The sequence below is a fragment of the Mastigoproctus giganteus genome, chromosome 7 (assembly GCF_048544385.1).
Source record: "Mastigoproctus giganteus isolate SK-2022 chromosome 7, ASM4854438v1, whole genome shotgun sequence".
Taxonomy (NCBI): Eukaryota; Metazoa; Arthropoda; class Arachnida; order Uropygi; family Thelyphonidae; genus Mastigoproctus; species Mastigoproctus giganteus.
The window spans coordinates 39,900,212-39,927,602 of record NC_143581.1 but is presented as its reverse complement, the minus strand read 5'-3'; the positions used below and the strand labels follow the sequence as shown (position 1 = coordinate 39,927,602).

Genomic DNA, 27,391 nt, shown 5'->3' with positions numbered 1-27,391 from the left:
GCTGGCTGATGGTGATATTCTATGTGATGCTAAACATTAGCAGAATCAATGCACAAGTGATCTACATGGAAAATGAAAAAGAAGTAAAGAGCTGCAGACTTTCCTCAAGCAACTTTCTGCGGAATTAGTGGCTGAGGAACTTCATCGGAGGGGCCAGGTCCCTCAAACTTCCCTTCAACTAAGGCAACAGAGTACTGAGCCCTCTACAAGCACAGAATGGGAGAGCAGTTGCAAGTGGCGCACTAATTGCTGGCAAGCAACAAAGAGAACCAAACTGACAAGGTATTCTTGTACAAATTGTAAACAATATCTCTGCTTAGAGCACACAGAAATGATTTTTGCATCATGCTCTAAACAAGCAACGTTCAATGAAGAAGAAGAAAAATAATTTTTATATAAAAATATTTTTTATAAAAAAAATTTATTAAAAAATAAACATTTGAAACTGTTCTATATGTTATTTATGAATAAACTAGAGTGATTTTTAGTGGAGGCATATGATGCAAGAAAGCAAGCTTATATAGCATCAGCCAAAAAAAAACCCTTCCTATCACCCATCCATTCACTCTAAAAGTTTGTCTAGTTCAGCCTTTAATTTATTTAAGCTGTCAACTTCCACAACGACAGATGGAAGTTTGTTCCAGCAATCAACTACCTGCTGGCTAAAGGTCAATTTCCAAACATCTATTCTACAACTGTTTTTCCTGAATTTGAATTTATGCCCCCTCGCATTTGTAATCTGAGCAAGCGGAAGAATCCCATCAGAATTCAGCGTGCTCAACCCATTCAAGGCCTTATACACCTCAATCAGATGACCTCGCAGGTGCCTAGTCTCCAGCCACTGCAATTTGTAGAACTTAAGCCTTTCTTGGTAAGAGGACCCCTTCGTTCCCGTCACCAATCTTGTTGCCCTTCTCTGTACATGGAGGCCTATATTTGAAAAAAAAATTTTTGAGCTCTGATTATGGAAGTTGAAGGAAACAACAGAACATATGGTTCCCTATTGCTGGTGGACAGGTACGGATAAGCCACAGACTTAGTCACTCAAAATATAATTCTTTAATATAATAATGTCCTTTTATCAAAAAAAAAAAAAAAAAATTTAAGGAAACCCAAAATACATACTTTAGTAGTTCTTCTAATTCTCTGTTTATTCTCTTTACTGCAGGAGGTCCTTGATACACCAAGACAGTATACAACTGTATAAGTGAAGCACCAGCTCGAATTTTTTCGTAAGCATCCTTTCCTGACTGAACACCACCAACTCCAATAATTGGAACTTTACCTAAACATTAAAAAAAAAAAAAAAAAAAAAAAAGGCAATATCATATAAAATTATTCTTGTGATATTTACACTAATATTAAAAAAGTTTTCCAAAGTAATAACATTCACCAAAAGTTAAAATTATGTAACTTTAGAGATCTCACTTAATTTTTTCAAAGTTTTGTTCAAGAATTACAGCTAGGCCTCAGTTAAGACTGCATAGCTGCCAACTTTTGACTTTCAAAAAGCTGGAGATTAGGTATTTGTAGACAGGAGAAAAACATGTTTTTAAAAAAAAAACAAGAAATTTGTTTAAAATTCACACTCACTAGAAATTAAACTTACTTATAAAATGTGCATTTTATATTAAAATGCAGCATTATGAGACTGTTTACCAGTACAGTATGCTTTTCAACATTAGCTTACATATTAGTTGATTGTCTTTTAGATATCAACTAATTATGCTTTAAGAAAGAAACTATAGCAGCCTTTGCTCTTCTTCAGAAATATTGAGGTCAAAGTTTTATTTATAAAAATGGCATTGCTGTTAGACTTAGCTATCCAGATCACTTCCAAAAGGTCTTAATTCAATTTTTTTTTTCACCTGGTTAAATGAGGAATTATTAAAATGCCAAGAAGGACTTTGGATAACTTGTTATATTCATGCTTCCTTGTGCATTTGTCACTTTTCTGACTGCTATACATAAATTCTTTCCTAATATGATATACACAATATCTATTTTTTTTATCCTCAGTGACACTGAGAAGCACTGGAAACTTATTGGTTTTTTTTTTTTTTTGTGAAACCACTTGGTTTCAATTTGGTTCAAAAACTTATTATCTGAACAAGTTACATTAGTGGATAATGAACTGGTTCTCCAAATATGATTACACTTCGGCTAAAGTTCAACGTTATTTAACTTAGCACATTTGAAAATCCAGTTGCCAACCTGCTAACTATTTGGAGTTTGGAGTTAGCAATAATTTATATTTAAAGTTAAAGCAACAGTTATATTTAAGTTAAAATAAATTAATATTTACTTGGCAGTTCTGAAAATCCATCTGGCAACTTGCTAACTGTTCAGAGTTTGGAACTAGCAGACTTTTGACTGCCATAAGGAAACACACTTTAGTCTTAGGAATTCATAATAGAAAGTCTACAATTTTCCAAATTTATTCATAAAGTCATACAGCTTCTGCTATGAGTCTATTACATATTTTAAGTTGTAACACCTCACTGGATCACATCAGCATACAAATCAGCTCAACAGTATATGTAAACTTGAACTGATATGTTTTTTTTTTTACCATGTCCACTTATTTTGACTTTCATGACACATACTGTTTCTGTACCTGTCTCTCATTGGCCTTTGGTAATTGTAGTTAACAAGGATGTGGCATTTATTTATTAATAGGGGAGGACAGTGTTTTGGCTCATATTTCTAGAACACCAGCAGTGCAGGCTGAAAACGTAATTTATTTTCTTTGAAAATAAATCTTTAATTATACTAATTTTTAATAAACTTCAAGTTCTTTTATTAATCTTTACTGCTTTTTAAATTGAGAGGGGGAATCATCCCTGGGTACCAACATAATGCATTGCATTGGAAATGAAAACCTGTAAAATAAAGATATTTTATTCCCCCCCCCCCCCACAAATTAAACAATTATGCCAAACTATTCTGAGATGTTTATCATTGTCATATTCTTTAACAAAATTAAGAAAAATTTCAATTCAAGCAGTTTTACTATTTTTGGGAAAGAAAAAGAGGGATAAAAATGGCATTTTTCAAAAATATACAGTAGCACTTTGGCATTACCTCTCGTACAATAGTAACACAATGAGGGGGGGGGGGGGGGGTTCAAATCTAGTCAAAACAATGGCTTCATCACAAATCTAGAAAGTTGGCAGCTTTGCTTTTCCTATTGTTATCATTTCTGTCCAGTTAAGCTGGTTGAATGGGAATTTTCATCTGGTGGATAGGGCTGTTAAATAATAAATATCAATGAATAAACTTTAATTGTGAAACTTCCTCATTTAATATTCCTTTAGGGGACATGGCATCAATTATGGGCTAGGCCTACTTCCTAACCCTGAGATACATAGAGCCTATGTTTGTCAAAGGCTGTAAATCTAGAAGATATTAAAGAAAATGGAAATTTCTAAAGAATAAAGCAATACATAGCTTAAAAAAATGCTTTTTTAATTAATTTTCCAATAATTTCTCTTTTTGTAATCTCAAGTTTTTTTTTTTTATATGGAAATGGATACACTGGTGGAACAAGCATAAAAGCAGATAAACTGGCATATGAAAAAAATTATTTTAAAAACAGCTTCCATCAAGGTATACAGTGCAGATGCTAGTGACTGAATTTTGTCAAACTGGCTGTGTGCAGGTCACTCAAAAAGGTCAAAGATTTTATTACTAAAGTATCTACAGGAGTGATCTTAAACAAAACTGGATCCAAATGGCTTGTGAATTATGTGATCTCAAAAAGAAATGGAAGAAGCAGCACTATTCATCATTCTATGACGCAGTAAAAAATTATGTATGTCATTTTCAAGTATATGTCACGGGAAACTGTCAAGATGCACAAACAACAAGTTTCCTTTGAGTCCAGCAGCCAAATGCCTTCGCACAGAAATGTGCAAATCCTCCTGTAACAGAAATGGTCACAGGAGAATTGTTGTTGTTATTGGGTTTTAGGAGCATTAGCAACTAAGGCCATATATTGCTCTGTGTATACTGTCTAATTTTCTGTCTGCTGGAATAAAAACCCAAGTTTTTGGGAGGAAAAAACCATGCTACTCTCACCTGAGACCGACTAACTCAGCCATGTTCTGAAAAAGGCCCATAAAATTCCTTTCATCATCGACGAGACTCGAACCCAGATCTTTTCCACCCAGTGTGGGGAGGATAGCAATTCTACCAACTTCCCCCTAGACAATCCCTAGCAAGGGTCACAGGAGAATGCTGATCCCTGAATTTATTGAAATAAAAATTGGTGCACTGTTACTGTTGACCAGGATCATTGTCACAACATTGTGATCAGTTTCATCAACAAACTGAAATCAATTCTGTTGAAAAAGGCAATGTCCTATATAGTGAGATTGATTCTTTAGTGAATCCTTATATATTAAAAAAATACTGCTGATCTGTTGGATGAAATAGCAATTCTAATTTATAACACTGCATTATGGAAAAGTCTGTTTGGGTTGACAGCACATTTTCCAGTGATGCAGCTAGAGACCCCACTATATTATAAATTTTAATTTACATAAGCAATTTCCTTATTGAATAAAAACTCTACATCATTATTTCTTAGAAAACTAAAGCAGATTCTATTTCTAAAACATTAAGCATGAATTTTGAAATAATAATTTCAATTATTTCAGATACAATGATATCATTAATATTATATTTTTCTGGTCTGAATGTTTATTATTAAATAAACAGATCTGCAGCCACTGTCAATCCACTGCAGGATGGAAGCCTCCTCAACTAGTCATGTGGAGGGAATGGACCATAATCTGTCATGCTGGTCCAGTGTGGGTTGGCACATCGACCATATTTAGTGCAGTAGCATACAATCTGAGTAGACCAGGCTTGAACCCCGGTACACTCCTGACCAATCGGCTACAAAGGCTTCGAATGTTTATTATTAGGAGATAAAAATAAGCTTGTTCAAGGAAAACTAGAAAAATCTCTCAATGATGAATATAACAAAATAAATATATATTATTATTAATGCTCACTATTCTGTTGTTGTTGTTATTTGGTTTTTAGGAGCATTAGCAACTAAGGCCATATTGCTACGGGGGTATGCAGTGGTCATTCCTTGACCTTTCCACATCCTCCTTATTTGGTGGGCACGGGCTCGAACCCCAGTCTAATCAAAAAGCGTGTGCTATGCACTGCTGCTCCTGCCCACCTGGCTACGGAGGCGCCGCCCACTATTCTGAAGTCACAGGTGTGAAGGTTGGTCAATCTTGCAAACAAGTCAACTGACCAGCTCTTGAATTAAGATGTTTGGTTGTTTTATACTTGTTTAAAAAAGAAACTACTTTGTAGAAACCACCTATCAAACTAGGCCTATGGATATCAATTGTGATAAAACAGAAAGTACATTATGAAAAAATTTTCCTCAAGCCTTTTTAACTGAGTTCAATTGCAGGTATCTTAGCCAATTGTCCATAGATCCCCAATAACAGTGATGGTGAACTAATACAATTTCAAATCAAGTCAGAATCACAAATACACTGAATGATCACTGAATTATGACCACCCCTATGAAAACTGAATGCAACCCGTTGACCACATGAGGTACGAGAGTGCGGAGTTAGTCAACCTATGTAGCATAGTTAAGGTGTCAGTGGTTCAGTAGGTAGTAAAATTCCGAGCGTGATGGCTAAAAGGAAAGATTTATCGGACTTTGATAAAGGACAGATTGTGGGTGCTTAATGAGCTGGTGCCTCGATTTCCCAAATGGCTGAACTGGTGGGGTGTTCGAGAGCCACCATAGTTAAAGTGTACCAGGACTGGCGTCAAAATGATCAAACAACAACCTGACGGCAAAACTGCAAAGGTCAGCGAAAGGCTGATGTTACAGGTGAGCGCCAGATCTGACGACTCGTACAGGTAAACAGGCACAGCACTGTTGAAGAATTGACTACCCAATACGACATGAGCCAACCCGGAACAATATCTGGTATGACCATGCATTGCACGCTTGCACATATGGGCTATACCAACAGATGACCACTACAGCATCCTCTCCTAACCAAGGTTCATCGGTGTAAAAGACTCACCTGGCGCAAAGAGCATGCAAGTTGGATGTTAGAAGACTGGAAGAAAGTGTGCTGGTCAGATGAGTCACGTTATTTACTCCACACCATGGATGGTCATTGTACAGATTTGGCATCAACAACATGAGCTCTTTATCCGTCTTGCATGGTATCAAAAGTGCAGGCCGGTGGAGGTGGTTGTATGGTGTGGGGCATGTTTCACTGGCAGGAACTTGGAGCCCTAGTGTATGTGCAACAACGTATCAGTGGTCTCTGCTATCATCAACTGCTTGCTGACTATGTACAAACCACTATGATACACTTTTTTCCGAATGGCAATGGTGTCTTCCAAGATGACAATGCACCAAGCCATCGGGCACTTGTTGTGCAGGAATGGTTTGAGGAACACAGTTCTGACTTCCAGTATATTGAGTGGCCTCCGAACTCCACCGATATCAATCGCATAGAGCACTTGTGGGACACTATGGAAAGGCATATCAGGCATCTGGATGCACTAATCACCTCCATACATACCTGCTTTGCTGACCGCATTACACACAGCTTTGGTTGACCATACCTCCCAAATGCTTCCGACATCTTGTTTAATCAATGCCACATCGGATAGCTGAGGGCAAAAGGAGGACCTACGAAGTATTAGGTAGGTGGTAATAATTCAGTGATTGCTCAGTGTATATTATTGTAACAAATATATATGCTTAAACAAGAGTGTTATAACTGAATTTAGGTGTGTTATACAATATTTCATTTTTTTTTCTGGGGAGGGGGAAGGAAATGATTTTACCAATAGTGTAACTGGAACCGTGGAGTACCAAGCTGTGTTATTTCAAGGTCACAGTCTATCAAACTGTATTCATAAATGCTTTAAAGAAATGGTAAAGTTTCAGACTTTATACTTTATTTTGCTGGGAAAACATTCCTGCAGAAAGGATTTAATATGATAAACTCCTAAAATATGAGTTTAATTTTTTTTTTTTTTTTTTGGTCTCAAGAGTTTTTGAAACGATACCAGTATGTAAAATTTCTATTTTCTAGACTCGCTAGAACATAACTAAAAATCAGTACAGTAAATTTTATATATAAAATATTTTTTTAATGAGATTCAGTATTGAATCGGCATGAAAATAGCACAATACCTTTTGTGAATATATACATTTCTCTGATTGCTTCTGTACTGATAGGTGCAAGAGGTTTCCCACTTAATCCTCCATTCTCTTCTTTAAACTCACTCAACAATGTTAAAGGACGGCTTACAGTAGTATTACTTATAATTAATCCATCTACCTTTTTCTGAAAATAAAAAAGCAGTCAAACACTCGTATTTATTTAATTCATTAACTAATATCGATCAAAAACTTGATCAATATTAGCCAATAATTAGTTTATTAATAACTAATACTAAATCTTAAAATACCTACATGTGTATACATACATATGTACCAACACAAATTTCACAAGTGAAAGAAATGCAAAGTTACAAATATTTCTATTACAAAGAAATAATACAAACTCCAGCAGGTAAACAAAACAATATACAAAGTATGCTACATTACACAAAAATTTTGATGCTAAAAGGGAACCTCTTAAGGGAATTCCCTTGGCTAAGGGCAGAGCCTTCTCTACTGAATACAAAAATCTCAAAAGTTTTTGCATCAGTACCAACTAAAAAGAAGCTGCCAATTCATTCAGAATTAATGAAATTCTCAACTTCTGAGGAATTTGCAGAGAGAGAGGGAGAGATCCAACTGAAGACAAGAGAACACAAGAATTCAATATAGTGATCTTGCAAGCATTGCACAAATACACCAACTATTGGGGGGGGGGAAGGTTGAACAAAACAATGGAAACTCCTGTCATAATACGAATTACTGCATTAAAATAAAAAAAATTTGCACTAACATGGTGTTGGATCACCCTTTACTTTTAATACAACTTATATTTCTATGTAGAATAGATACAAATGAATTCTTGAACTGTCTTAAGAGGAATATTATTGGACCATTCTTCATGAAGGAATATTATAAGCACCTTGAGTGATGAAGGTGGAGGAAATCTACTTCTCACTCTCCTCTCTAATGCCCATAGTGGCTCAATAACATTTAAGTCTAGTGATTGTGCAGGCCATAGCCTCAGTTTCATGCTCCTCAAACCAAGGTTGGACACATCTGGCTGTGTATATTGGTGCATTATCATCTTGAAACACGATATTGTTTGTGGGAAACAATGTTTGCATCGTGGGATAAATCTGATCACTTAGAATATCAAGGTAATCAGTGGCAATAATTCACCTATTCAGAGTGATGATAGCACCTAAAGAATATCAAGATATAGCTGCCCAAACCATTGTTGATCTTCCATGTTTGCCATCTGGCACAAGACCATCAAAATGATGAGCTTCCTTTGGCATTCGCCAAACAAACTCTCCCTGATGTTGAAAAAAGTGTGAATGATGATTTGTGAGAAAATATGTTTCCAATCATCAAGTGTCCCATTTTTCTGCTCCTTACTTCTCACCTGTCTAATATATTCCCAAACCACTGCATTCTCTTTTCGGCATTACCATCAATAATGAGTGGCTTGGCAATAGCGGCTCTGCCATAAATTTCAGCTTTATGAAGTTCTTGCCAAACTGTTTTGCTAGAAACTGGACTGCTGAGACTCACATTAAGTTCTGCAATTATTTTTGAGGCAGTAGCTTTATGATTTCGGGCTAAAATCCTTTTCACTGTCCGCCGATCTCTTTTGGTCATCTTCGATTTTCTGCCACAATTTTTCATATCAGATTTTGTTTTTTCATACTTGGCAAATGCAGAAACTTTCAATACAGCTGCTCTAAATACATTAAACAAATCAGCAGGTTTAGTCACCAATCCCCCTACTAAATGTGCACCAACGGCCTTGACCTCTGGAATTCAGAAAGAGTTTTTGCATCAGTACCAACTAAAAAGAAGCTGCCAATTCATTCAGAATTAATGAAGGTCATGTCAGCCATTTTCTTCGTATCACCTCAAAATAAACATCAGCTTTTTATCTTTCCTTCACAGTACTACCTGCAATAAAAATAAATAAATAGATCATCACTAAATAAATCAATCACACAATCACATAAATATGTCATACAGTCATTATAAAAACTAATACTTTCATATCAGGTGTTTCCATTATTTTGTTCTATCCCTGTATGTGGGTAAACATAATTAACTCTTAATAAACTGCAAATGACAGACATACATATGTACATTCAATGTTTTTTAAAATATTCTTAGCAATAAAATCCATTGTAATAAGTCTTGCTTAATTCCTTGACAAGAAGTGTTAATAAAACATCAGTATTTAAAAATAAGCACTGGTCAATCAAAGTTACTCTTCAGAAAATAAACATATCGCTTAAATTTACTTAGCCATGAATTATATGCTTGTGAATTTGGAAAATATAACTGACTTTTTTCCAAATCACCTTACTGATCAAAACTTTTATGGGCGGATAATTTGATTCTACAAAAAGATGGTGACAAAATTCAATATTCCTTCAAAAATTTATTTTTAAAGGAACATCAAAATTTTGAAGTATGTGCAAGTTTAAATGTGGTTTTGGAATACGTGTTAAGATCTAGTATATTGCTTATGAAAACTGCTTTTGATTTTTCTGAAGAAACCTCAATTTATGAAACAGTTATGCTAATAAATATATAGGCAATACCAACCTTTTAGACTGTACACAAGGCTGACTTTTTCATAAGAAAATATTACACATAATTTGGTTGGTAACCGGAAGAAACAGAACATGACAAAACAGAACATGAAGAAACAGAAAGTGAAAAAACAGAACAGGGGAAAAAAAACACATTTATTTTTGTCATATCTCGATATGTCGTATCTATTTATGAAATATCTATATAAAACAAAATATATAGATATTTCATAAATAAATAGATTTTATCTATTTATTTATGAAATAAATATATAGATCCACAACACTGCCATGATTCTAATCCTCAAAAAGCACAGGCAAACATTTTAAAGGATAGGATGAAGCAAGACATGAAGACAGTTGGTGCAACTCCGAGGAATGTTATGGGAAATATTTTATCAGAAGTGAATAGGGATGTTTTGGAACACTTACCAAAGCAATCCTCACCACCCGCGCAAAGTCTTTTTAAACATAAAGAAACTACTTATATTCCTAATCCAGCTACAACTGATTTTCCTATCCCAGAGAAGTATGCTGACCTCATTTTGCATGATACGGGAGCTGATGACCCAGAAAGACTACTGGCAATTGGGAATGATGATCTGCTCTCAGAATTAGACAAGGATGTCATTTATGGAGACGGAACATTTGATAAAGCACCTAGCATGTTTTATCAGCTGTATACATGGCATGCTAAGATTGGCAATTCATATCCTCCATGTATTTATTTTCTTTTGCAAAAAAAGAATATGGATACATACAACAGAATGTTTACCATATTGCAACAATTGGTGCCCAATATAACACCCCAAAAGATTCTGCTGGACTTTGAAAAAGCATGTATGTCTGCTGCTCAAGTTGCTTTTCCACAAGCAGAAGTAAAACGGGAGCTGATGACCCAGAAAGACTACTGGCAATTGGGAATGATGATCTGCTCTCAGAATTAGACAAGGATGTCATTTATGGAGACGGAACATTTGATAAAGCACCTAGCATGTTTTATCAGCTGTATACATGGCATGCTAAGATTGGCAATTCATATCCTCCATGTATTTATTTTCTTTTGCAAAAAAAGAATATGGATACATACAACAGAATGTTTACCATATTGCAACAATTGGTGCCCAATATAACACCCCAAAAGATTCTGCTGGACTTTGAAAAAGCATGTATGTCTGCTGCTCAAGTTGCTTTTCCACAAGCAGAAGTAAAAGGGTGCTACTTTCACCTTTGCCAGAGTGTTATTAGGAAGATCAACAGTGTTGGCTTAAAGGAAGTGTACGAGTCTGATACTGACATGAAGTTGAAATTGAAGTCCCTACCTGCTCTCTCCTTTGTGCCAATACCAGATGTAAGAACTGTCTTTGACCAACTAACTGCCACATTTCCGGATGACGATAACTACAAAGTTCTCACATATTTCTTCTCAACCTACATTGAAGGATTTGCAGGAAGATCACCTCTCTTTAGAATTAGAATATGGAATCATTTTGAGACTGCTGCTGAGAGATGTCCTAAGACTACAAATTGTTGTGAAGGTTTTCACAACGCCTTAAACTCATTGTTTCATTGTAGTCACCCAAGCATTTGGAATCTATTGGATGCATTAAGACGAGATATAGCTTTCCGGCAATTATTATTAGCCAATGCCCATACAGGTCGCCCAGAAGTCAGATAAAAGAGGTATGAGACCCTTAGTAATCAAGTGGCAATAGTTGTGCAGAAATATCAAAATCAAGAAGATAAACTGAGGTTTTTACGCCAAATGGCCAACCTGCACAACTTAATTAAAATTATTTTTTTTTATATTTCTTTTATATTTTGTTTTATATAGATATTTCATAAATAAATAGATACGACAAAAATAAATGTTTTATTTTTCCTCTGTTCTGTTTTGTCATAGTCCTGTTTTCTCACAGTTCTGTTTTTTCATAGTTCTGTTTCTTCGTGTTCTGTTTTGTCATGTTCTGTTTTGTTTTTTTTATGTTCTGTTTTGTTTTTTTATGTTCTGTTCTGTTCTTTCATGGAACCAATTTGGTTAGCAATGTATAAAACATATAGTGGTTAATAAAGATCATATGTGATGCTCCTATTGTCATTTGGTAATTTCCAGTACACTGGCTACTTTGATCAGCGTGCCAGTTCATATGATACTCCAGTTCATAAGATTTATCATATATTATGTCTGTAAAAATGTGCATTCATAGGCAATTTACATGCGTGCAGATGACAAAAACACAAAGGGGAATCTCACTCTCTCTCTCTTGCTCGCTCGCCAATGAAAACCATGATCAAAAGAGCCTCCAAGCTCTTAATGATATCTGAATGCTGGGAGATCATATACAGGGCCTTACCTATTCTAAGGAACTTTTAAGAAGAAATACCATACACAAAACATTTAAAAACACAAGAAGAAATTCAGAAATAGAATATGATTAATTTTTTGCCACATATCATTTGTGAGAAAACTGTTGGGTGTAAATAAAAACCTCTTAAAAGAGTAATTTCCTATCCTCCCAGTTTGAATATTCCATTTTCCTATCACAAAAATGAATAACCCAAAAACAAATAAGGACTGATGACCTAGAGCTATCTCCATTGTTCTACTAAAGTTATTATAGAAGGCCTTTTGTCAATCCTTAACTTAACAGCTATTGTAGGGAAATATATATATATACTGCAATAATTAAAGACAAACACCAGCCAAGGAATAAAAAATGTTTACTATAAAAATAATAAAATAATGTGATACACTAACGGAAGACTAAAATATTACAATAAATTACGATAAAATAAACTACGATAAAAAGTTAAAAATATACCAAAGCAATAAAATTATCTATAATAAACTGGATTAAAAGCGATAAAACCTGAAGCTTTCGGAGACTGCTGTCTCCTTCTTCAACAGTATACTATTACTGCAATGACACATCCTTAAGTAGCAGACCCATGGCACTCATGCACGTGGTCCATCAGACATATGGTCGGCATTCCCCACGCGCGCATCGGAAATGGCTCGGGAGCGTGTCAAACAGAAACGGTCATCCCGTCTGAGGACAACCGACTCAAACAGGGGGTGTAAACATGTCCCCCTGTCCCTGTTAATAGTATTACAACTGGATGAACCGATTCGCAAGCTCTCGAGCATTAGCATTAGTAGAGGCATTTGATGCAAGAAAGCAAGCTTATGCAGCATCAGCCAAAAAAATAAAAAAAATAAAAAATAAAATAAAATAAAAATAAAAAAATAAAAAATATATAAAAAATAATCACTTCCACTTCACCCCTCTGTTCGTTCGAAATACCTATCCAGCTGAGCCTTAAACTTATTTAGACTATCAACTTCCACAACAAGGGATGGAAGTTTATTCCACCAACCAACCATCCGCTGGCTAAAGGCAAATTTCCTCACGTTTATCCTACATCTGTCTTTTCTCAATTTGAATTTATGCCCTCTCAGGTGATTATTCTGAGCAAGAGGAAGAATCCCATCAGCATTGAGCATGCTCAAACCATTCAAGGCTTTATACACCTCTATCAGATCACCTCGCCGGTGCCTAGTCTCCAGGCACTGTAATTTGCAAAACTTAAGCCTTTCTTCGTAAGAGCAGCCGTTTGTTCCATTCACTAATCTTGTTCCCCTTCTCTGTACTCGTTCCAGCATCTCTACATCCTTCTTGAAATGAGGCCTCCAGACCTGTATACAGTATTCTAGGTGTGGTCTGACCATTGCCTTATACAATGGAATAATCACCTCCTTATCCCTGCTAGAAAAATTCCTATATATCATCGACAATACACCATGAGCAACTCTTGCAGCCCGAAAAGGGTAGCAAGAGTTGCTCATTTACACCCCCTCTTGCAGGTAGATATGAAGTTTTCTCTCAGAAAACTTCATATCTACCTGCACAACCACCCCCAGGTCCCTTTCATTCTCTACCACAGAGTTGATACGTTGCTCTGGGGTTGCTGTTTCCCATATGTAGTACTTTACATTTGTCAATGTTAAACTTCATTTGCCATCTCGAAGCCCATCTGCTCAACCTTTCCAGATCCTGTTGCAGTAGCATAGTGTCAGTAGTGTCCTTGACAACCCTGCCAACCTTTGTATCGTCGGCAAACTTGGACATTAAGCTTGATATACCATCACTGATATCATTTATAAATACAGAAAACAATAATGGACCCAATACTGAACCCTGAGGGACTCCACCAATAACATTAGTCCACGATGAGCAGTGTCCATTGATTACCACTCTCTGTCTTCTCCCCCTCAACCACTCCTTTATCCACAACAGCAATTTGCCTCCAATGCCACACTGCTCCAATTTGTGCAGCAGTCTTCCATGTGCAACAGTATCAAAAGCCTTTCTAAGATCCAAGTATATAATATCAAAGTTATTCCCTGCATCCAGTTCTTTTGTGACTGCATCATAGTATCCAATCAAATAGGTCAGGCAAGACTTCCCCTTAACAAAACCATGCTGTGTCTGAGCTATGACAAGTCTTGTCTAGATGATCCTGCAGTGCTTCTTTAACCAGTGCCTCCATTAATTTTCCAGGAACAGAAGTTAAACTAACAGGTCTATAATTATTTGTGTCGCCCTTTGATCCTCCTTTGTGAATTGGGGTTACATTTGCACATCTCCAGTCCATGGGTACTTCCCCTGAGTCCAAGAAAGCTCTCATAATTATGGCTAAGGGTTTGCTTACTTCCTTTGCTGCTTCCTTTAATATAACTGGATAGATCCCATCCACCCCAGGTTCCTTTATTGTATTTATCTTCAACAATTTCTCCTTCACTTTACTCTCAGTTATTACAAGATTCTCTAGCTTACTGCCAGAGTTGAATACACCTCTGGCATTCCCCTCGCTGAATAACACCTCATGTATGAATGTCGATGCAAAATATTCATTCAGTTTGTTAGCTACCCGAGCAGGATCATCAACAGTTGACCCATCGATATCAAGTGGACCAATCTGATTCATCCCCTTCCTTCTAGAGTTTACATAAGTAAAGAACTCTTTGCTGTTTTTCTTTGCATCCCTTGCCAAAGATTTCTCGTAATCTGCCTTCGCCTGACTAACCTCCTTTGTAACTTGGTTACAGATCAACTTGTATCTATCATAGGCTTCTGTGTCACGTGTTAATTTGTATGTATCCCATGCATTTTTCTTCTCTGCCATATGTCTCATTAGTTCATCTGACATTCACTTAGGCCTAAACCTTGAACAATATTTCTTAGTTGGTATGTAAAGCCTAGTAGCTTCCAAGATAAGTTCTTTGAATGCTTCCCATTTTGAATTTGCTGTTGGTAACATCATCAGTTGGTCCCACTGTATAGAATTTAAATACTGTCTCAGTCCATTGTAGTCGCCTTTACGAAAGCAATAACCCTTCCCTTTACCCCTAATGGTAGTTACCTCTTTGAGTAAATCCCACTTCAGCACCCTGTGATCACTGCCACCTAGTGGTTCATTTACCTGCAGATTCTTAATGCATGAAGAATCACTACTGATAATCAAATCAAGAGTATTACTCTCTCTAGTTGCCTCCCGAACATGCTGTGTATAAAACAATCATCCAATAAATCCACAAAAGCCTTGCTAGTGTGTGAGTGACCAGCCGCCAAATTCCAGTCAATATCTGGGAAATTAAAATCCCCCATTATAAGACTCTCTGATTTACTGGCCCACTCTATTTCCCCGTACAGTTTCTTATTATACTCATCAGAGTCATTAGGCCTATAGCACACTCCTACTCTCAACTTTGATCTCCCAATGCTTATGTCACACCAAACTGACTCGACACTGCACTGTCCAGCAATGTCATTGCAGTAATAGTATACTGTTGAAGAAGGAGACAGCAGTCTCCGAAAGCTTCAGGTTTTATCGCTTTTAATCCAGTTTATAAAATCCCCCATTAGTGCCATTGTGGCCAATTTGGCAATGGAGGAACTGGAAACCAGGATGTTTCATCAGTTGGATTTTCCCATGCGCGAGTGGAGGAGATATGTGGACGATACATTCACCATTTTAAAAGGGGGAAGGAAGATGAGGTGCTCAGTTTACTTAACAGCTTCTCCCCATTTATACAATTCACCTCGGAGGTGGAAAAAGCTGGGTCCCCTCCCGTTTCTGGATGTCCTGGTTAGCAGAGATGGGTCTAGAATTAAGACAACAATTTATAGAAAGCCTATGTGCCCTGACCAGTATGTTCATTACAGCTCGGCACAGGCTTATCATCATAAGAACAGTGTAGCCAGGGCGTTGTTGAATAGGGTGGGGACCCACTGTAGTACCCCCGAGGATAAGGAAATGGAAATTTGCAGAGTCACGACAGACCTCAGGAAGTGTGGGTACCCCCAGAGGGTCTTGGACAAATATATTTATAGGGTAGAGTCCAATCGTAGGGAGTCGTCTGCCCCTGTGGCTACTGCATACATTCCTTACTATCCAGGCCTTTCAGAAAGCATTGTACGGGCACTGCGGGAGTGCCAGACCCACTGTGTGCAACTTCCGGGACGGAGATTGCACACAGTGGTGTCTCAAGTTAAAGATCCCATAGCCCAGGACTATACTAGTAGTGTGGTCTATGAGATTAAGTGCCTGGATTGTGAGGAATGTTATGTGGGGGAGACGGGGCGACGTTTAAAAGACCGTCTGGGGGAGCACATGACCGCTATTAAGACTGCTAATTATGCGAGGTCTGCTGTAGCAGAGCATTTCTGGGAGAAGCAGCATCAGATCTCTCCTGAAGACGCGGTCATTACGGACCATGCCCATGGATTTTGGGAACGCAAGTGGCTCGAGAGCTTGCGAATCGGTTCATCCAGTTGTAATACTATTAACAGGGACAGGGGGACACCCCCTGTTTGAGGCTGTTGTCCTCAGACGGGATGACCGGTTCTGTTTGACACGCTCCCGAGCCACTTCCATTTCCGATGCGCGCATGGGGAATGCCGACCATGTGTCTGATGGACCACGTGCACGAGTGCCATGGGTCTGCTACTTAAGGATGTGTCATTGCAGTAATAGTATACTGTTGAAGAAGAAGACAGCAGTCTCCGAAAGCTTCAGGTTTTATCGCTTTTAATCCAGTTTATTATAGATAATCTTATTGCTTCGGTATATTTTTAACGTTTTATCGTAGTTTATTTTATCGTAATTTATTGTAATATTTTAGTCTTCCAATAGTGTATCACATTATTTTATTATTTTTATAGTAAACATTTTTTATTCCTTGGCTGGTGTTTGTCTTTAGTTATTGCAGTATGGAATTTCCCAGCCCCATAGGCCTGTTTGAAGACTATATATATATATTATTTCCCTACAATATAGGGAAATATATCTATAATGTAGGGAAAGGGTTTGCTTTGATTAAAAATTTAATACAACTATATTCCTTGCCACAGAAACTATTAATTAAAAGGGGTCCTTCAGAAATGATTTACATAGCAAATCATTTATGCTTGCCCCAGGAAGGCTTCCCACATTTTGAAACTACTACTGGTCATTTTGGATGATGTAACTGACCCCAAAGTATATCCAAAACAAAACAATGGCATAATGAGATATAGTATATCAAGGATACAATTAATTACTACTGACTGAGTTTTTCCTAAATTCAATATAATAATACACTTCACGCTGTTGAAGCTGCCTACTTATTTCCTTGAAGCATTCCTAACTGCAATGAATCACTTGTTAATATTAATTATCATTACTATTGTAACATTTGATAATGAACATTACTATCACTCATTTATGAACACTGCTATTAACACTTAGTTTCTCAGAGATATATCATCAGTGAAGATTTTCAACTAAGCAATTCATTCAACCACAGCATTTCCAGAAAAAGACAACTCTCTTGAAATTGGAAGCAGCAAGTGCTGTTTTCTAAATGTGGCCAGATCCTCTCAAAATATAATGCAATCCATTTTAGACTATAGGGAGGAGCACCTGCTTTATGATCTTAACTGGTTCCTGAAAATTCTGGGGCACAAGGCAAACAATACTAATTTTGTATACAATACTGTGGGAATATGTATCCATGGATTTGGGCACTGCGAGAGTCTAATTTTATCCCCCCCACTGATTTCTGTTGGAATGGAGAGGCATAATAAACTTATATTATGCAAATGTGTGCATAATAAACTCATACAATGCTTTTAAATGAACATATAGTAACCTAATGTTTACAGAATGTAATTACTCTGATACACTAATCATATTTTTCAGTTGGTACAACACTTGAAACATGAGTATGTTCACTGTAACACTATAGCATTTTGAAGGTAATAGATCCTTCAAAATGACCTCAAGACATTTCTTCAGATTGGGTATAATATATCTTGCTCACTTTAAAATATCATTTTTCTCTCATCTTATGGAACCATAACAAGATGATTCAGGAAATAACTTCCCAGTCCAAATATTAAAATATACGGGCAAATTTATGCATTTGAAATTTCTTTGCTATAGTACCATCAGGAAACATCTCAGATACACTTCTAATTAAACTGAATTAAGTTATGGCATGAAATGTGATCTTGTACTGCTGTGAGCAGTGTAAGATCACAGTGCTGAAAGACTATCCAATTAAAAAAAAAAAGATACCACACTTGAAAAGGGACTCAAAAGTGGGTTTAAAAAATGTCAAATTTTCTGCTGGATTTCTGAATTTTAGGGTATCTTTGTAAATAATTTAAATCATTTAATCTGTTTATATAGAACTAATAAACAGTTCTATATAAACAGATATAAACTAATAAAGGACTTTTAGGACTTCTGCTGCAATATAAAACGTCTCCATTTCTTAAATAATTTACCATACTGCTTGCCATATAAGATGCAACAGGATATAAGACACACCCATAATTTAACAAAGGTTATTTTGGAATAAAAATAACATTTTTGAGGAAATGGTTTATTTTATTGCACATATAACCTTACTTCCGATTTATAATACCATACATACTACGGTGAACCCAAAATATTTTAATCATCTCAAAATTCATATACAAAAATATTATTCTAATTCATCTTTAAAGAATAAGGAAATGGGGCAATAAAAGAAAAAAGTAAGTTTTTATTCATCATCAGATCCGTTCTTCAAAACCCAGAAATTCACCACTGCTTTCATCTTCATCACACTCCTCATCCTCGCTGTCACTGCTGCTGCTGTCTGATAGTGAATTGTCATTTTCATCAAAAAGAATACCATCTTCTATGCCAACACATTACTGGTGCCACACCTAAATTATTTCAAAACATTTTTGCCCACTGGCACACCTGAGAAATTGTTGGTGTCCTCATACAGTAGGTGTTAAGTCATGTTGTTGTGGTGCTTTCATCCATTTAGTTAATTCTTCTTCTTCCTTATTAGAAACAACCAGCAGATGTAGTTGGTCGGAAAGTCTACCTGGAATTACATCAAGTTGTGTCTAACTTTTCTACACTCCTCTTTGTGGCCTCTGTTTTATGTGCACAAAATTTGTCCCATACAAGTAGGGCTGGTTTCTTGAGGAGGCCACCAGGATGCCATGATTACACTTTTTCCAGCCAACAGTTTCACTCCATCTTCAGAGGTGGAAGTTTTGTTTAATCAGCACAAGCCAAAACAGCACTATAGTGTGGCCTGATATCTTCACAGTTACTCCTTTTATACCTTTAACACCCACAATTCTATTTGAGGGCACATCAAATGTTAAAGGTTCTTAATCCATATTACCAATTTGGCTAACTTTCAGTTTGTGTACTTCCTAACATTAATTATAAATCTGTGAAATTCCAGGATTTGGTTTTCATATTGTTCTGGCATTTTCTAGACTATCCTTATCTGGTCCTCATAGCTATACCATTTTGCTTCAAAAATCTATAACACCAACTTGTGCCACCAAAATCATTGTCCCTTTTCTGCTGACTTCTGCCTCAAAAATGATTATTTTTGTTGACACAATATATATGCCATAGTTCCTCTGCTCTATTACTCAGCTATTTAGTTCTTTCCCATCCATTTTACAGTTGGTTGATGAAGATTATGCTTGTTTTTTATTGGTACACCGAGTTTATCCTCTTGCTCCCACCACTCCTGTTTCATCTTCTCTATTGGTGATGGCCCAAAATGTCTTACTGAGGCTCAATTTCCATGTTCCTTTTTTGTAACTGATGACTTGCAATTTTTAGCCAATTGTGTAAGCAAGCCTTTTCTTTGTTGATATTATCATAACAGGATAATTGAAATTTTTCAACTTCAATGAAATTGAAATTTGACATTAAGCTTGATGAAAATCAAGCTTAATGTCAAAGTTTGCAGATGATACAAAGGCTGGCAGGGTTGTTAACACAGTATGCTGCTGCAACAGGATCTGGAAAAGTTGAGTAGATGGGCTAAGTGGCAACTGAAGTTTAACATTGACAAATGCTGGGTGTTACTGCTACTCATACTGCATATGAGTAGCAGTAACACCCAGAGAAATGTACCAACTATGTGGTGTTACACCCAGGTAGTGGAGAACGAAAGAGACCTTGGGGCTAATTGTGCAGTCAGATATGAAGTTTTCTGAGCAGTGCAGACAGGCTGCCAGAGTGGGTCATGTCAATGCTATACAGGAATTTTGCAAGTAGGGATAAGGACGTGATTATCCCCTTGTATAAGGCAATGGTCAGGCCACACCTTGAGTACTGTGTACAGGTCTGGCAGCCCCATTTTAGGAAGGATGTAGAGTTGCTAGAATGAGTACAGAGAAGGGCAACAAGACTGGTGAAGGGAACAAAGGGGTGCTCTTATGAAGAAAGGCTTAAATTTCTACAAATTGCAGCGTCTGGAGACTAGGCACCTGTGAGGCAATCTGATTGAGGTGTATAAGGCCTTGAATGAATTGAGAAGGCTTAATGCTGAGGGAATTCTTCCTCTTGCTCAGACTGCAATCCTGAGGGGGCATAGATTCAAAGTGAACAAAGACAGTTGTAGAATAGATGTGTGAAGTTTGCCTTTAGCCAGTGGGTAGTTGATTGCTGGAACAAACTTCCATCTGTTGTTGTGGAAGTTGATAGCGTAAATAAATTCAAGGCAGAACTAGACAAACATTTGGAATGAATGGATCAGTGAAATGGGAAGGGGGGGTTTTGGTTTTTTTTTGGTTGATGCTGTATAAGATCTTTTTGCAGATAAGCTTGCTCTATTAGTTTGACAATTCATGGTGTATTCAATAGTAAGAAAAATTGGGTGGGGCATGCTGTATGAAGTAATGAAATTTTTGGATATGGCATACACGTGGTAAGAATATACCCAGATCCTTGACATAATGTGGCTTCGACAATGCTCCCCGCATACACACTACTCGGACTCCCTACACCAGTCACTATCTGGCAGAGTAGAGGTAGCAAGATTATACATTAGCTGATCCGGAAGCCTCCTAGAGAGTTACCAATAAGTTCGGTCCGGTGTACTAACTAGCGGCCGGCCTGCGAACACCGTTTTAGAGCTGTATCCTCGAAATGTAAGGAATATTGGATCTCGCCACGACTTCATCATAACCTCAAAAGTCATCAATCATACTGCATGATGGAAGAGATTGAGAAGGGTTGACCGGAACTTAGCTCCAGAGACTAAACATGGGTTTCACCACTTCAAGCCTCCAATAAGCAAAGTGGTGGTATTGCACCGGTTGATGAGAGTCATCTACCACCTAGTACTGCCTGGTAACATAGAGGGGGCGGTGTTCCTCCATGTGGTGTGGGTGCCACACCTCGACCCCTGCTTACGTTGGTTCACACCTGGATGGTCACCCACCATGTACTTGTGCATGGAGGTTATACCCAGGATTACTAACAGTCCCACCATCGTGAAGGTGCAAGCAGAGGATTTGACTGTCACAGACCGTCCTTACTTTTCCGAAATTGGGTCCACTTGACTTGAGTGTTACCTGAATATCAGTTCCATCAGCGTTTTAGACTCACAGGTAGCAAGTACAGCTTGTCTGGCATATCTGAGAGAATGTCTGTGACAACCTCAAGGACCGTTTGGTGTTGGGCCCATTGTTGTTTTGTATATTTATCAATGATATTGATGAAAATCAAGCTTAATGTCAAAGTTTGCAGATGATACAAAGGTTGGCAGGGTTGTTAACAGTAATGACAATATGCTGCTGCAACAGGATCTGGAAATAAGCTTGCTTTCTTGCATCATGTGCCTCTACTAATACTAATGACCATCACCTTATAAGATGCAGGGTTACCCTGCATCTTATAATTTTTGAGATAGATTTCTGGCGGAAAAAAAGTGAGTCTTATAGGGTGGAAATACAGTAAATATTCTAACTATTAATCACTGAGGAAGGTATTCAGAGTCATGCTGAAATATATGGTTTTATTTGTAATTTTCAGTTAAATTTCAAAATAAACTAGTTTAATGCAGAGAAATGAGATGTATCCTTTTTACCAACTGTTGATTACTTCCATTTTAAAACATGCCCTTCTACAATTGTATTAAAAATATATTTGTTTTAAATGGATTACATTACCATTAACTGAAACACTTACATTTTTTCTTGTGACTATTTTTGCAATTTCCTTTTTTTCTTCAACTGAGAGATCTGGGGCAATTTTCACCAGTATTAGTGGTTTATGCCTGGTTAACTGATCCCTTGTTTGCAAAATCTAGCAAATAAATGATAACTGCATTAAATGATAGTCTACTTTTCAAAAAATATAAAATTTTAAAAAAAATAATTATAATAAAAAAAAGGAAAACTGAGAAGCTTTCAACTTTTATTTCTAACATAACTAAGGATATGAATGAAAAATGTAAGGTATAAAAATAAATTCATATATATGCAAATTACAATGATCCATTCTAAAAAATCAAAGTAAATGCTTTTTGAAAAATTGCTTACCTCTCTCTCTCTCAATGCATTAATACTAGAGTTCTCTATGTCCTTATACAGTATGCCCAAAAGCAATTCCCACATTTTAAAAGTTAATTGCATTAAAACTGCTTATATCAGCCTGTGATTCCAACAGGATGAAGAACAACTTTGAAGTTTTTGTATGCCTTTGCTGCCTTCCACCAGATGCTGTACATTAGTACTGTGTTAAGTATACACAATATCAGCCTGCTGTTCTGATTATTGTTAATGATGCCGCCTTCTTGCAGTTGCACATAGAATGGAACTGTGCGACATATACTGTATAGTGTTGTTTGTCAAGCACCACAAGAAGACTTCCTCCACTCCTTTTCATAGCATTGTGTTGCAATACAAACTCTGTAAAGGCCAGATGGTGTAGCATGTGAGTGTGTGTTAGTGAGTGTTCATGTCAGGTTAGTGTAGGTTGTGTTGGTCTGTTGTTCATCCAGCCACTCAGCCTAGGTGCCCATGGAACATCATTGACCCCTAGTTACCATATAGATCACGAGCAAGTGAGCCAGATACAGTAGGGAGGAGTTCTGGTGGGGTGAACCCTGGCATTACCTGAGCTTACCAGGGAAGGCCCAATAAAAAAAATTAAGTTTTTATTTAAAAAAGGAGTGCAGAGGTGACAGTTCAAGTTTGGAGAGAGAGAGAGGTAAAGTCCAAGATGGTGGATAATAGGAAGACTTCCACCAGGAAGTCAAAGGATGGGGGAGAGAGGGGCACCCCTGCTGAGGAAACCCACCCTCTATGTGTGGGGGAAAAATAAAAACAGTGTAAAGTCCATGTACTTTGAGTGTTAGAGCTGAAAGGTTTGGTAGGGAAGTGGGAAAGAGAATGAGCAGTGCACTTGGGTGTTAGGGAGGATTTAAATCACAGGACAAGGGTGCACAATGTAGGTGGGAGTGGTCACCATCAGGCTTGTGAAGTCAGAAGGACTTGACTTTCCAATATTAGTCAGCCTGGCTCCAACCAGTATCAGCATCTCCCGCCATGATACCTAAGAAGGAATCAGTATGGCATCAACACAGGCAGTGGCAGCATGCCTGGGTAGGTTGTGCCCCCAACTGAAGTCATGTCTGGGGAGGCACCTATCAACAAAACAGGATATATACACACACACACCTTATCATTATCTACGAGTGCACAAGATATTTTTATATATGTATACACACCCATATATTTAGGGTGCAAACAAAGAACAGACAGTTACAACATTCTCTCCCACTTGTCCAATTTCACACAAGCTTGCAGACAGTTCGGATCAGAGCACGAGAATAACAGTATACCCTTTCCATCCCTCCCCAAACAGATCACATAGTACCCATTTGGTCACAGTTTATAGACATGACTAATTCATTCATGCTATAATTACACATCTTCACCTGCAACCACAGTTTTAATTTTTATATATATATATATATATATATATATATATATATATAAAAAGGTGAGTCATAAGTCACTTCATTATTTTTTTTTTAAAAAAACAGTCCATAGTTTTAAATCTGCTAGAAAACAATAATGTAAACATATTAATAGAAGACTAAAAATTTTTTTAAACTATTTTATATTAAATCTGCCTATTCAAAATGCCATGTGCCTCGAAATAAGAAGTCTTTTTTTCATTTTTGATGAACTTTCAAACATAATTTTCCATCAACTGCTGCAAATTCTATAATTCTTGTCACTTCATTATTTTTTTTTTAAAAAAACAGTCCATAGTTTTAAATCTGCTAGAAAACAATAATGTAAACATATTAATAGAAGACTAAAAATTTTTTTAAACTATTTTATATTAAATCTGCCTATTCAAAATGCCATGTGCCTCGAAATAAGAAGTCTTTTTTTCATTTTTGATGAACTTTCAAACATAATTTTCCATCAACTGCTGCAAATTCTATAATTCTTGTTTTCATCATATCAACAGAATTAGGTTTCCAATCATAGAACCTATCTTTTAAATCCTAACACAAAAAATAATCCATGGGCCACGTATAAGGAATAATGGGCAGGTGCAACTTCCTGTATAAAGCACAAATCTTTTCCAGCAATTTTCAAGCCACACAAAATCCTTGAGCATTGCAAGATAACTCTCACCTCCAACATTGCCATCAAAGAAATAAAGCTCTATGACATCTTCCGAGCAAATTCAACCCCACACAGTCACTCCAGGCAGGTTCCATTCTTGCTCAATCACAACGTGGGAATCATAAGTAGCACAATAAGCAATTAGCATTAGTAGAGGCATATGATGCAAGAAAGCAAGCTTATGCAGCATCAGCCAAAAAAAACCACTCCCATTTCACCCCTGAGTTTGTTCGAAATACCTGTCCAGCTGAGCCTTAAATTTATTTAGGCTATCAACTTCCACAACAAGGGATGGAAGTCTGTTCCACCAAACAACTATCCGCTGGCTAAAGGCAAATTTCCACACATCTATCCTACATCTGTCTTTCCTCAATTTGAATTTATGCCCTCTCAGGTGATTATTCTGAGCAAGAGGAAGAATCCCATCGGCATTGAGCATGCTCAAACCATTCAAGGCTTTATACACCTCTATCAGATCATCTCACCGGTGCCTAGTCGCCAGACACTGTAATTTGCAAAACTTAAACCTTTCTTCGTAAGAGCAGCCGTTTGTTCCATTCACTAATCTTGTTGCCCTTTTCTGTACTCGTTCCAGCAGCTCTACATCCTTCTTGAAATGAGGCCTCAAGACCAGAATACAGTACTCAAGGTGTGGCCTGACCATTGCCTTATACAACGGAATAATCAACTCCTTATCCCTGCTAGAAACATTCCTGTATATCATTGACAAGACACCATGAGCTACTCTTGCAGCCCGTCTGCACTGCTCAGAAAACTTCATATCTGCCAGCACAATTACCCCCAAGTCCTATTCATTCTCTACCACTGTTAGTGTAATACCACAGAGTTGATACCTTACTCTGGGGTTACTGTTTCCCATATGTAGTACTTTACATTTGTCAATGTTAAACTTCATTTGCCACCTCTCAGCCCATCTGCTCAACCTTTCCAGATCCTGTTGCAGCAGCATAGCATCAGTAGTGTCCTTAACAACCCTGCCAACCTTTGTATCGTCTGCAAACTTGGACATTAAACTTGATATACCATCATCAATATCATTTATAAATACAGAAAACAATAATGGACCCAACACTGAATCCTGAGGGCCTCCACTAACTAATAACATTAGTCCACGATGAGCAGTCCATTGATTACCATTCTCTGTCTTCTGCCCCCTCAACCATCCCTTTATCCATAGCAGCAATTTGCCTCCAATGCCACACTGCTCCAATTTGTGCAGCAGTCTTTCATGTGCAACAGTATCAAAAGCCTTTCTAAAATCCAAATATATAATATCAAAGTTATTCCCTGCGTCATAGTATCCAATCAAATTGGTCAGGCAAGACTTTCCCTTAACAAAACCATGATGTATCCGAGCTATAACTGGTCTTGTCTAGATGATCCTGCAGTGCTTCTTTAACCAGTGCCTACATTATTTTTCCTGGAACAGAAGTTAAACTCACAGGTCTATAATCTGCACATCTCCGTCTATGGGTACCTCCCCTGAGTCCAAAGAAGCTCTGATAATTATGGCTAAGAGGGTTTGCTTACTTCCTTTGCTGCCTCCTTTAATATAACTGGATAGATCCCATCCACCCCAGGTGCCTTTTTTATGTTTATCCTCAACAATTTCTCCTCCACTTTCCTCTCAGTTATTACAAAATCATCTAGCTCGCTGCCAGAGTTTTACTTCACCTCTGGCATTCCCCTTCCTGAATAACTCCTCATGTGTGAATGTAGATGCAAAATACTGTATCAATATCCAGTGGACCAATCTGATTCATCCCTTTCCTTCTAGAGTTTACATAGGTAAAGAACTCTTTTCTGTTTTTCTTTGTATCTTTTGCCAAGGATTTCTCATAATCTGCCTTTGCCTGCCTAATCTCCTCTGTGACTTGATTACAGACCAGCTTATATCTATCATAGGCTTCCATGTCACCCATTAATTTATATGTATCCCATGCATTTTTCTTCTCTGCCATATGTCTCATTAGTTCATCTGACATCTATTTAAGTCTAAACCTTGAACAATATTTCTTAGTTGGTATGTAAAGCCTAGTAGCTTCCAAGGTCTTTGAATGCTTCCCATTTTGAATTTGCTGTTGGTAATATCATCAGTTGGTACAACTGTATAGAATTTAAATACTGTCTCAGACCATCGTAGTCGCCTTTACGAAAGTAAAAACCCTTCCCTTTACCCCTGATGGTAGTTACCTCTTTGAATAAATCCCACTTCAGCACACTGTGTTCACTGCCACCTAACAGTTCCTTTATTTGCAGATTCTTAATGCATGAAGAATCACTACTGATAATCACATCAAGAATATTACTCCCTCTAGTTGCCTCCCAAACATGCTGATGTAGAAAACAATCATCCAATAAATCCACAAAAGCCTTGCTAGTGTGTGCGTGACCAACCCACAAATTCCAGTCAATATCTGGGAAATTAAAATCCCCCATTATAAGACTGTGATTTATCAGCCCACTCTACTTCTCTGTATAATTGTTCATTGTACTCATCAGAGTCATTACACCTATAGCCCACTTCTACTCTCAATTTTGATCTCCCAATGCTTATGTCACACCAAACTGACTCGACACTGCCCTGTGCAGCAATGTCGACT

The 27,391-nt window shown here is 37.2% G+C and overlaps 1 protein-coding gene across 1 annotated transcript in view; it reads right to left on the bottom strand.

Annotated features, from left to right (window-relative positions):
• Dhod (dihydroorotate dehydrogenase 2) overlaps positions 1 to 27,391 on the bottom strand; it is a 71,604-nt gene that overhangs the window by 6,661 nt on the left and 37,552 nt on the right. Inside the window, exons 5-7 of the mRNA XM_090376852.1 lie at positions 22,309 to 22,425; positions 7,205 to 7,358; positions 1,126 to 1,285 (exon numbers count right to left, since the gene is read on the bottom strand). Coding sequence (XP_090232978.1) covers positions 1,126 to 1,285; positions 7,205 to 7,358; positions 22,309 to 22,425 — 431 coding nt within the window. The remainder of the gene's footprint in view (positions 1 to 1,125; positions 1,286 to 7,204; positions 7,359 to 22,308; positions 22,426 to 27,391) is intronic.